Here is an 11,934-nt window from a genome sequence, read left to right as displayed (position 1 = left end):
AAGACTGCCTGTTTCCTGGGTCTTGATCTTCAAATTACCCTTTCAGGCTAGTTTAGCTCTGGGCCAGTGCCCCGACTTGAAGGGAGACTGAAAAGGCTGATTCTGGGTCTGCAGCATCCTGGGGCTGCACCAGCCTCCAGGAGGCTCTCAAGCCTAGGCAGTCATGCAGCATGTCTGAGTGGCAACCTCCTTTTCAACAGCTTTTCCTCAGGGCCTGTTTCTCACTACACTGCCCTATGTCTTCTACACATAGCCAAGGTGACCTCAGCGTGATGAGCTCAAATGGGAGCCTGGGCCAGCAAAGGGCATTTGGGCCGTGCTCTGGGGGGTCCGTGTTTTGTGATCCCCATAGTAGGAGGACTGTACCTGAGTTGGGAGATACTGTTGGTTCTTGGCTCTCAGCCTGAAGTGCATAGCACACAGGCTGTTTTTGACAGTTGGTCTTCCAGCTGCTACTTCAGAGAAAAGGAAGAGAAGCTTTACCCAGTGCCTTCACTGTTGAAAAGACCTCATATCTTTGATTTGGTGAAATTAACTGCGTAAACCTAAACCATTTGCCATTTAAATTGTAAAATCCATTTAATACATTTTATTACTATGCAGTCACTATGTCCATTATATTTCAAAATATCACCCTGTAAAGAAATGCCATGCTCGGGGTTGGGGATTTAGCTCAGTGGTAGAGCGCTTGCCTAGCAAGCGCAAGGCCCTGGGTTCGATCCCCAGCTCTGAAAAAAAAAAAAAAAAAAAAAAAAACAAGAAATACCATGCTCACTGAGGTCACCAGTTAATTCTCTGGGTATTCACCAGATTTCATATTTGCCTTTCACTGTTCCATTTTCGACGCCAGCTTCACTTAGGTGACTTCCCCACACCAGACACTGTAGCCTTAGCCACTGTACAATACTGGGTACTGGGGAGGCCCTGAAAACCAGACATTTCCTAGTCAAACCAGAAACATACAACAGCTGATTGGGTAAGGTACAGGCTTGAATGTTCAACATCATTGTCTGGATGTCACCCATGGGCTTGTCCAGTACCCACTTTTCACTCCCGAGAAACTACCAAGATCTCAGGAAAGGAAGAAGTAAGGTCAAGATGTAAGATAGTTGAAACCCACTTTGCATCTCTTTTAGACTGGAATGTATGTATGCTATAGGTCAAACAAGAGGTGTGTGTGCAGGTAAAGGTATGTATAAGCGCACGTGTGTGTGTGTGTGTGTGTGTGTGTGTGTGTGTGTGTGTGTGCGCGGATAAGAATTATACAGGTGAAGGTATCGAGAGGTGTGTGATATATAGGCATGTGTGTGTGCAGATGAGGATTACACGTGCAGAAGAGCATGTGTGAATCTAAAGTATGTGTGCAGGTGAGAGGTGTGCAGATGAAGTGTGCACATAGGCTATTTGGAGGTGGGATGTATAGGTGACGATGTGCAGTCAGGCACATGACCTAAGGTGACTGTCTCCAAATCATCAGAAAGAAGAGTCAAGCAGCACCTGTACTGCCTTTTGCTCTAACATGAGGGCCAGCCACTGCAAACCTTGGTGAATACTGGCTAGACTTCAGGGTCAACCGGAGGCAGCAGTTTTCATTAGGAATGAGAAAGTTTTACCAAGACTACTCATATCAGCCCTGCAGAGATGTTGTGAATACCTGGAGGGATACTGAGAACCACACAGTAATGATGTGAGGAGAGATGCATTCTGGGAGGCTTGCTGTCATCCATCAAGAGCCCAACAACACATGTAGGACCTAGGAGAACATGAGTCATGCTGGCCCCGACACCCACACCCCCAGCCCCAGACTGTCTGAAGCAGAGATTCTGAATCCCAACATACTAGGCTGCCCTTCCCCCGGTCATACTCTATCATGCTTCTTTCCCCCTCTCCTCCTCTACCATGCTCTTACCCCTCTACCCAGTGTCTTCAGTATGTTTCACTCTCTTAATCACATGCTCCCTGTACACTCTGGACAGTGGATTCAGGTTAGATTGTAGACCCTGGGCTCTGTGGACACCTGGCAGCAAAGCAGCCTCACAGCATCCTGCCAGCAGGTGGCTTTCCAGTGGTGATGCATGCCACCATAGGGAGTGTGAATGGAAAGAGATCTAGTCTGTCTCTCCTATCTCAGTCCCAGGGGTGCGTCAGCAGCTAACCCACTCTGGGAGTATCCACATCATCTTGGAAGCCCACAAATAGGAACTAAACGTTTATTAAGGTAAAATTTGAGACGTTGAGGGGAAAACGTTCAGTAGTATTGTATTTGGAAATTCTCATGAGAGAATGGAGCTTCATTAACTCACCACTCAGCATCCATAGTCTAGGAAGTGTTATTGGGCCATCCAGGCCATGGCCTCCAGAGAAGAGCAGTCTACAGGGTAGGCTGTCGGGCTTAGAGTTTTGTGTTTCTCTATGAAGCATGTGCACTTGAGCTTCTACAGCCAAAAAATCTTGGAGATCAAGTGTGAAGAAGTTGGAGTTGGCAGTGCATATCAGAGAGCCGATGGCCTTCATTTAGTAGATTGCAACAGTTTTCTAGTTAAAAATTCATGCAAAGCCACTTCAGTCTCTTCAGTGGGCTCTGCCTTTCGGAGTCCCCACCAGTGGGAACCAGCTAGCTCCACTCCCATCCTATCTATGCTACCCACCGATCTTACACCTCTGTTGTGCCCCACAGTCAGCAGTAGGTAGTCTCCTTGGTTGCAGGGGCTGTGGCTTTAAGAGCTGTGGAACCTTCCTTTGTGAGGTGTTCCGTAACCGCTTTGTTCGTGGGAACGCCCCACCACTGTTTAACATGTCAGCACTGAGCAAGAAGTGTCTGACCTGTGCTGCTCAACCTGATGAAAGAGGTAAGAATGTAGAGTGGACACTGGCTAAAGGCAGTTATGTTTCATCTCCTAACTCCCTGAGCCAGGGCCTCGCAGGTGGGGACTCAGCCCATTGGAGACTCCAGCTATCGTGTAACCTGTTTGGCTCTTAGGGCTGGCAAGACTGATGAACCTCTCCATAGGGACATACAATGAGAGGTTCAAGACTGGGAAGGCTCCCCCTGAAAAACCAGGAACCTGAAGGAAAGTCATGATCAGGGTGAATGAGTGACTGCAGGGTTGGACAGTTCAAAGGGAATTATGGGAGGCTCGTAGGGCCGCATAGAAAGACAGAAGTCATGGGTGTAACATTTAAGACATTCTGGGAGTGTTATCTGTAGCTGTGTTAGCAGTCATGACAGGGTCCCACCCACACACTGAAACCTACAGTAATGGGTATAGAAGCGAGAGACACACGGGTGCTAGAAGCTCCCAGTACCACTGACTCTTGAATCTCAGATCACATCTCATAGCTTACCAGAGTCCCACATCCTTAGTCCTCAAGTTTTGAGAGGATCAATTATGCTGTTATGAGATGAGTGAATGAAGAGACTCCAGTTCAGACGGTGGGATGTAACTTTGAGGGAGGCAAGCCAGGGCATTGACAGGTATCACAGGCCAGTCGGAGGACATAGTTTGGGCATGCCGGGTAACAAAATGGAGGATTCCAGGGGACCTAAGAATTGTGTGGTGCACACGTGTGATGTAGGGAGTGGCGTCCTCTGTGTGTTGAGAAGCTGCATGTTCGTTGTGTGGTGTGTAGCTTTGTGTGATATGTATATTCCCATAGAGCAACTATCAAAGCTAAAATCTGGGACTGGTAGGAAGATGGGGAGCTCATCTTGTTGGCTCACTGCTGGGTCCCTTTCCCTGGGACCTGTGCAGTGTACTATGCTCTTCTCCCCGTCCTGGGCCCCTCTCTAGTGCTCTCTTCCTTCACACAGCCCCTTCCCAGGAGGAAGTGTACTGGGAGGTAGGGTTCTATGAAAATGGATGCATTCAGGTTCTTGTGTAAGAAGGCCTCAGTGTTGTTCTCTTTATGTCTTTTCTAATATTTGTCACTTGAACATTTGGGACAGATTTGTGTCAAGAAGAGAAGTGGCACTCTAGTAGACATGGCCTAAGCATGAAAACCTGGGCACAGAGGTGGGATAGACATACTCGGCCTTGTGCCCACTATCTTGGGGGCTGCCAACCTACCTGACACGACAGGGATCTCCTGCCCTAGTCATGTAGGTATCAGCTTCTGGCCCAGGTTCTGGTGACTTCCCCTGACAGTGACAAGTGGTATTGCAAGACACTTATTCTATGCCCAGAAATAGACAGCCTTGTGCCCTTCTTGTCTCTCAGATGAGCACCTGTGGCATCGGCCAGAACCGGGTCCTCCCAGAAGCCCAGGAAAACAATGTGAAGAAACTGCTACCACGCCCTCTGTCTAGGGTGAATGGCTGGTCACCACCCCTCCACTCCTTTCAGGCAATATCCTGGACCACCTACCTGGCCATGTCCATTGTCACCTTTGGGATCTTCATCCCCTTTCTGCCAACTAGCTGGAAATATGCTGCCAATGCTGTATCCTTTGTACTAGTAGGGCGGGCCCCTGGGCTACCTATCTCTTGGAAGGGGGAGGGCTTCTGAAGGGCTTCAAGAGCGTTGGGTCTGAGCCCTAACATGCCCATGCAATGGGCTCTGTCTGCCTAGACCACTTGTTCCTGTGACCCCACATTGCCTGATAGAAGGTGTTCTTGCTATTGTGAACATTAGAATCTCCTATATACAAGGTGACAAGTGGGACCCTGGAAATGGTGACCCAAGGAAAGGGAGGCAGCTATGTGACTGCAGTCACATCTTTTTTACAGTGTACAGATAAGCCCTTCTCTGTTGACTCACAGGGTAGCCAAATAAACAAGAAAGGATTTCAGAAGCATATACGTGGCTGCCACTGACCCACAGCCTGCCAGTGTCCTTGGATACCCTTGTAGAGCCCATTGCTAAAGCATGGAAGGTAGACAGGAGCCCTGTTCCTGGACAGGCCTTTAGAGGTGGTTCCCCAGGGCAGTGGGAAGACCTACATCCATACTCACTTCCCTATGGCATGGTGTATATGAGGGTGGGCATCTGGGATCTGCCATCACACTTAACATCCGATCAGGGAGACCAGACCCTTAGGAATGAGTTCACTTAGAGCCAGTGCCAAGCTGGTGTAAAGTGGGCCTATGCTCAGAAAATTGCATCCAGAAGCCATAGACGAGCCTGGGTGGCATTTATCTTAGTGAGGCCATACTCTGGGTGTAGACTGTACAGGGCACTTTGGCTGGCATTTTGCAGGTCCTAGGAGTTAGGAGAACTAGGTATATGTGTGTGAGTAGTGAAAGGAGACCTTGCAGGTCACAGGACCAAGTGACTCTTTCAAGAGCCAGGGCAGGGACTGCCATGTCTTGGGGGTCCACTTTGCTGAGACTGGATGTAGCAGGACCTCACAGTCACCTATGTGAACAGTTAGAACTGACAAGTCTTTCATTTTTCCACATGCATGATCAGGGGAGCATCTTAAGAAAAACTCTCAGATGTCAGAAACTATCACGCTCAAATGCCATGGTTTATATTGGCCTGGTGCTTATGCCCATAACCACTGTGCTATTATCTTCCTGGGAAAGCACACAGCCAACTCTATCACTCACTTCCTAATCTCCCTATTGCCAGGACCACAGTTGTCTTTATTATTTTACAGTGGGTGCTGGGATTGAACCCAGGCACGTATTATACCATAGCTTGGAATTGCAGCACCCTGACATTTCCCAGTGGTACCTCCGGGTCTTTGGTTGAGGAAACTGGAGCAGAATGTCTCCCAGCTCAGCTGTGGCTGGTTCTTTCAACATAGTGGTAGAGACTTTTGAGAACAAATTCAATGTAGCAGGTTAAAAAGTTATTCGGGTTTTCTGCTGTAGCTTATGTTCAGTTTAGTAAGGTATGTTTCTCAGGAAATTTGAGTATTCCAAAATGTCAGATTTCTTGGAATAAATTTATTCACAATATCGCCTATGCTTTTCATTTCATCTCTGAAGGATGCACATTTGTTTTTTGGACAGGATTTTTTGCATAGCCCAAGATGGCTATGAACTTATGATCCTCTAGGCTCAGCTTCTCAAATGTTAGAATTAGGTATGTATCACATTCAGGACATATAGTAACATGTCTTCATTGGCTGCCTCCCTCCCTCCCTCCCTCCCTTCCTCCCTCCCTCCCTCCCTCCCTCCCTCCCTCCCTTCCTTTCCTCCTTCCTTGCCTCCTTCCTTCCTTCCCTCCTTCTTTCTTTTTTACCTGAAATTGTACCTTTCTCTGTGGCCCAGGACCACTGTGAACCCCCAGTCCTCCTGCCTCAGCCTGTCCAATGCTGGAATTGCAGGTGTGCACCACCACCCTGGCTTTCTTGGAGAGAACACCTTTACAGTTCGCTACATTTCTCTACTGTTGGCCTCTTTCTATTTTTAATTTTTCCAGCCTTTGTTTTTATTATTCCTTCTTTCAACTAATGTCGGGATTCTCGCCTTTAAGTGGAAATGCAGGTCATCGGCTTCCTCGACACATACTTAGTGTTATGCTACTATGTTTTCCCTGAAAGTTTGGGCCCTGTGCTGGGTAGTTTTGTCAATTTGACACAAGCTAGAGTCATTTTGGAAGAGGGGAGCTTGGTTGAGGAAAAGCCTCTATAATATTGGTCCATAGGCAAGTCTGTAGGTCATTTTCTTTATTGATAATTGATGTGGGAGAGCCCAGCTCACTGTGGACAGTGCCTTCCCTGGGCCAGGTTGTCCTGGATGGTCTAAGAGAGCAAACTGAACAAGTCATAATAAACAAGACAGTGAGCAGGGCTCCTCCATGGCTTCTGCTTCAGTTCTTGCCTCCAGGTTCCTGTGCTGCTGCAGTTTCTGCCCTGACTTCCCTCAGTGATGGACTATTTCCTGGGAATGTACAATGAAATAAACCCTTTCTTCCCCGAGTTGTTTTGGTCATGATGTTTTTATCACAGCACTAGAAATCATAACTAAAAAGGCCCCTCGTTGCCTGTACTTCCGGGGCTAACACCAGTTGCTCATGTAGTCTTGCTAGTGATAGGAGACTTGTTTTTAGGGATAAGCCAAAGATGCCTCTGGCAGGTACCTGTGAGACCACGGACATCCTGGCTACATGCAACCCTGAAAATACATATCCTGGGACACACATCCTGGACACACACTCCCCAGATACTTACTTCCCAGTACATTCCCGCTGAGCACATATATAACTCAGTATGCACATCAGAGGCACACATGCATCAGGGGAAGACTTCCTCCGCCCTGTACATGCATCCTGGGCACACACATTCCAGGGATATATACACATATCCCACATACACATGCCCCGGGCATATGTACATCCCAAGCATACTTGCGACCAAGATCCTCCCACCCCAACCCTGGCAACACACTCTGAATGTGCACACATCCCAGACATGTGAACCCAGGACACGCTTTTACTCGATTGACCTTGCAGCATCAGGTCTTGTCTAGGGGAGACAGGGTGAGGATGGTGTGCAGGAACCAACGGCAGGTGCAGGGAATCGCTTCGGGTTCCTGCGTGCCCAGGATCCAGATAGGCAGCAGCACCCTCTTCCAAGAGGAGTCTTTGCTAAAGCTCTATCCAGTCACCAGAACAGAGTAGGCATTCAAACCGTGTGAGACTAACTTCCATGTGGGAGCTCAAATGTCCACATGGGAGGGGAACAGAAGGGTATAGGTACCTGAGTCGTGCTATTCAAACACACAGCACCCCACCTGTATTCTCTTCCCATCAGGGTGACAGCTTCCAACTCTGAGTGGTGGCCCATCTCACTATACCTACTATGGAGGCCACAAACCCTGCTGTACCCTCCTTGGTCCTCCAGAAACTCCAGACCTTGTTGTTGGCCTACTGAGCCTCCACTGTGTCCTGACACCCAGGCCCTCTGTCCTCCAGTAGCATCTGCCTCTAACCAAGAGCCCTCAAGCTCCCTAGGTCCGCGGGGCTGAAAAGCAATGCCATCAGTTCCTGTGTGCTCTTTAATGTAGGCAGTTGGCCTCCTGGGTGCTCAGCCACAATGGGGGATAAGAGATGATACTGAAGTCATCAGCCCATAGCTCAGTGCCCCGCTTCTGTTTATGTAACATCAGACATTGGCCTCACCAAACGCCTCAGCATGGGTGAAAACAGGCACTAGCTCAACAATTTCGAGTGCCTCTCAAGTGACCTTTATGTGAGTTTTAAAACCCAGAATCTAGTCAGCGCTGAGGCCAGCGCTGAGGCCAGCGCTGAGTCTTGAATATGGGATGGAGCCTCTCTGTCTCCTTAGGGGAGCACGGCAGTTGCCAGGCTGAGCTTGGCTGTGTTTCTGAGTTAGGCAGCCTGTGGCCTGTCGGGTTGACCAGGAGTCCCAACAAGAGTCTTAGCACGACCCATTGCCATTGGGGGTACCTGTGGGGGACCTAGTTATGCTAAATCTCTACATCCACCATTCTTCCTGAATAAAGGGGTGTTTCCTTCCCGCTCCCTGCCTTCCATCTTGCTGCCTTTCTTTCATATCTTTCCATGGTACTGTGGAATAACGTGTGTGACACATATGGCTGTCCTAACAGAGCTACCCAAGGTGTCTTAGGCAAGAGATGATGTATTTCCCTTAGTTCTGGGGAAGCAGTCTAACGTGAAACGGACACAGGCCCATGTTCTTCTTAAAACACTGGGGAGTACTATGTCTCCCTGTCACTTTGCCGCTATGTCACCTTGGCCTGGGGATGCAGTCTTCAGTGTTGGCTCATTTTCTGCCCTGGGAATTCAGTCTGCTGTATTTCCCATAAAAATATTTAGAGAGCGAGTGAGTGTGTGTTTATGGCATGCTCGCCATTGCATGTAAGTGGAGCTCAGAGGACAACTTTCTTTTTTCTTTCCCACTATTTATTCACTTTACGTCCCTATTGCAGATGCCCCTCTCTTCCCAGCCCCCCTCACACAGTCCCTCCCCACAGCCCCTCCCCACAGCCCCTCCCCACAGTCCCTCCCCACAGCCCCTCCCCACAACCTTCCCCACAGCCCCTCCCCACAGTCCCTCCCCACACACCCTCCCCACAGCCCTTCCCCACACACCCTCCCCACAGCCCCTCTCCACACGCCCTCCCCACAGCCCCTCCCCACAACCCTCCCCCCACACCCTCCCCACAGTCCCTCCCCACACACCCTCCCCACAACCCTCCCCACAGCCCCTCCCCACAACCCTCCCCACAACCCTCCCCACAGCCCCTCCCCACACACCTTCCCCACAGCCCCTCCCCACACACCTTCCCCACAGCCCCTCCCCACAACCCTCCCCACAACCCTCCCCACACACCCTCCCCACAGCCCCTCCCCACAGCCCCTCCCCACAGCCCCTCCCCACAGTCCCTCCCCACACACCCTCCCCTTCTCCTCCAAGAAGGAGAAGAACCCCGTCCCCGAGGTACCAACCCACCCTGGCACATCAAGTCACTGCAGGACCCAGCACATCTGATCCCACTGAAGCCAGGCAAAGGCAGCCCAGAACGGGATCCACAGGCAGGCAACACAATCAGGGCCAGTCCTCTACCCCATCCCTGAAGAGGACAACTTCCAGGAGTCAGTTCTCTCTCTCTATCTACCACAGGGTCCAGGTTGTCAGACTTCCGCAGAAAGCTCTTTGAGCTGCTGCATCCCCTTGTTGGCCTACAGTTGCCATTTTTATAAGGTCTGTGGCCACAGTGGATGAGATCGTTCCCAGTGGCCTCGTTTACTTGGTTTGCGATGACTCTGTTTTGCAAGTGAAGTCTTCTGACTTTGGTGTCAGGACGTGTATATGTTTAGGAGACACTCACTGCCTTATAATCACTGCTTGCTTCTTTTTATTCCTAACTTGGCTCTGTTTGGCCCTGGATCTTGTTGGTGGCTTTGTGTTTGCTGCATTGGGCCGTTCTGGCAGCACATCCAAATGGACTCCATTCTTTCCCAGAGCCTGCTCTATCCACTTGCTAGCTCAGTCTGGGTTGTTGTTCAGGGACACTGGAGCTCCTGCAGCGTTCTTGGCTTTTCTGGTCAGGTTATTGCCTCTGAAATTCTTTCACTAGCTTGACGGTTGGGAGCCAGGCTACACCCGCATTGTGCTCAAAGGAGCAGTGCTTAGTACTAGTTTGCAGCCACTAGAGGGCACCAGCATCATTTGGCGCCTGCTAGGCACTGTGAGGGGCTGAGAAGTGAGGGGCTGGGTTAGAAGAGCTAGGACTTTGTGTGGAGAGGATCCTAGGAAACCCTGAGGTCAGAAAAAAGCCTGAAGATCCTTCTTGTGGTTCATATGAGAAAGGGCCCGCCAGGCTTGTGAGGGTCCTGTCACCAGTGGGACTCCTTCCCTGCTGACAAAGGAATAGATAACACAGTTTAACCAACAGGGCCCACAGTGCAAAATCAACCTTTAGCCTATAAATCTTTTTTTTGAGTCCTGGGTTGTGCCAAGGCAATGTGAACTAAGTGGGTGTGTGTGGGGGGGACAAGCAGGGTGTCTTAGGCTGCTGTTGTAGCTCAACCACGGAATTTGCCCTGGGGGAATCATGAGTCCAGACAGTACCAGAATGTTGGCTCCTCCTGGGCCTCCCCTCTTCCTGCGGAAACAGGACAAGGGAGAGGTCAGTAGTTCGAGGAGGCTGAGGAGGGTGGTGTCCTGAGCTGGCGCCCTTCCTTTATTTGTTTACTAAACACAGATTGTTGCTAGGGAATGTTCCAGCCAGCTGTGGTTCTCATAGGCTCCCACATGGAAACTTCCAGAGGGAGTTGGAGGAAGGCCTCCATGGAGGACGCCTCACCCTGCTACTTTCACATTTAGTTATCCATTGAGACAAGGCTCTAGAGGAGACAAGGGCAGTTCCTGAAGAAGTTCCTCTTCTGGGCTCCCCCTTGGGAATGTCGCCTTGGTGTGTGGTAGGGAGTGGCCAGCCAGGTCATCTGAGACAAAATATAGTATAAAGTAAGGTCACCAACATGATTTCTATGGGTGACAGGGATATCATTGAGTGGTAAAAAAAAAAAAAAATGCTGGCAAAGAGATCCTGGACAAGCTTTGCACAGGAGAATGTGATAAAAGATGTGCGGTAACTTCTGTAGGGGAGCTCCGTGTCCAGGAGGGACAGATTGAAGTCTGAAATCTGAGTCCCTTTTGTGACCAGAGGCCTTTTGTGACAGACAAATGCTTTTAGGGTGGCCCCCTGGTACTCCATGTGACGTCTGGGGATTGACGGTCCTTTAGGATCTGTTTGGCAGGTTCAGGTTCCAGAGATTCTGCCTCAGCTGTACCCTGAGAATACTTTGCAGCCATACCCTCCACATGACTGGCCTACATCCCCAACAGTGGGACTTCATGTGTGAGTAGAGGACGGATGCTGGTGGGTTGGAGAAGATATGGAGGTATCATGAGATGCGGTCACGGAGAGCCTGGGCAGTTGACCTCAGCTTTACCCTGTTTGCTCCTCAAAATGCCTCTTGGGCTTTCTGCCTGCCTACGGGTTTCTGTTAGAACAGGCCTGTTCTAGTGTCACAGGGAAAGAGTCAGAGTCCAGTATAAGACTTCCCGTGTCCTCGATCCTTACCCACCAATGTCCCAGGCTCTGACCAGGCTTCTTACTACCCGTCATCATGAAGGAAACACATTCACCCTCAAATTAGCTTCGAGAAGTGGAAGAGCTGCTGGGCCATGCTCTTGCCATGGTAGCATCAACAGCTGTGAGTGACCCTGTGCCTACTCCCACTGGCCTATACCATAGCTGCAATCTATGCTACAATAAAAAGGTAGCAAGAGCCTCTTCTGCCACACTCCCATCCAGCCCTGCACCAGCTCCTGCTCTGGTCCTCCTGGAATACAGCTTCCTGTCTTCCTCACAGTCATTTCTCTGTGCCCTGACCCGCTTCTCCGTCCTGTGTCCATGCCCTGAATCCTTCATCCTGGCCAGTTCATGCTTGAAGATGAGGTGAGCAAGACAGGACCTACACCAGGGTTTGGGTC

The 11,934-nt window shown here is 50.0% G+C and overlaps 1 protein-coding gene and 1 long non-coding RNA gene across 4 annotated transcripts in view; one reads left to right on the top strand and one right to left on the bottom strand.

The window, feature by feature from the left end:
- Positions 1 to 1,586: 1,586 nt before the first annotated feature.
- Positions 1,587 to 2,671, bottom strand: LOC134484978 (uncharacterized). The gene is made up of 2 exons (XR_010062843.1): positions 2,304 to 2,671; positions 1,587 to 1,753 (listed from the first exon to the last, which is right to left on the bottom strand). It is a non-coding gene; the product is annotated as an uncharacterized LOC134484978 (long non-coding RNA).
- The window catches only part of Zdhhc11 (zinc finger, DHHC-type containing 11), a 31,176-nt gene continuing 21,446 nt past the window's right edge, over positions 2,205 to 11,934 (top strand). The window contains exons 1-2 of one of the 3 annotated variants that reach the window (XM_039086784.2): positions 2,205 to 2,849; positions 4,218 to 4,439. In XM_039086784.2, the coding sequence (XP_038942712.1) occupies positions 2,841 to 2,849; positions 4,218 to 4,439 (231 nt within the window). In that variant the 5' untranslated portion in view covers positions 2,205 to 2,840. Of the gene's footprint in view, positions 2,850 to 4,217; positions 4,455 to 11,934 lie in introns of all 3 variants that reach the window. The other 2 variants (NM_001419501.1, NM_001039342.3) reach the window with 2 other exon arrangements.

This window comes from Rattus norvegicus, chromosome 1 (genome assembly GCF_036323735.1).
Source record: "Rattus norvegicus strain BN/NHsdMcwi chromosome 1, GRCr8, whole genome shotgun sequence".
Lineage (NCBI taxonomy): Eukaryota > Metazoa > Chordata > Mammalia > Rodentia > Muridae > Rattus > Rattus norvegicus.
The sequence above is the reverse complement of the archived record's forward strand: the minus strand, read 5'-3'. Positions and strand labels throughout refer to the sequence as shown.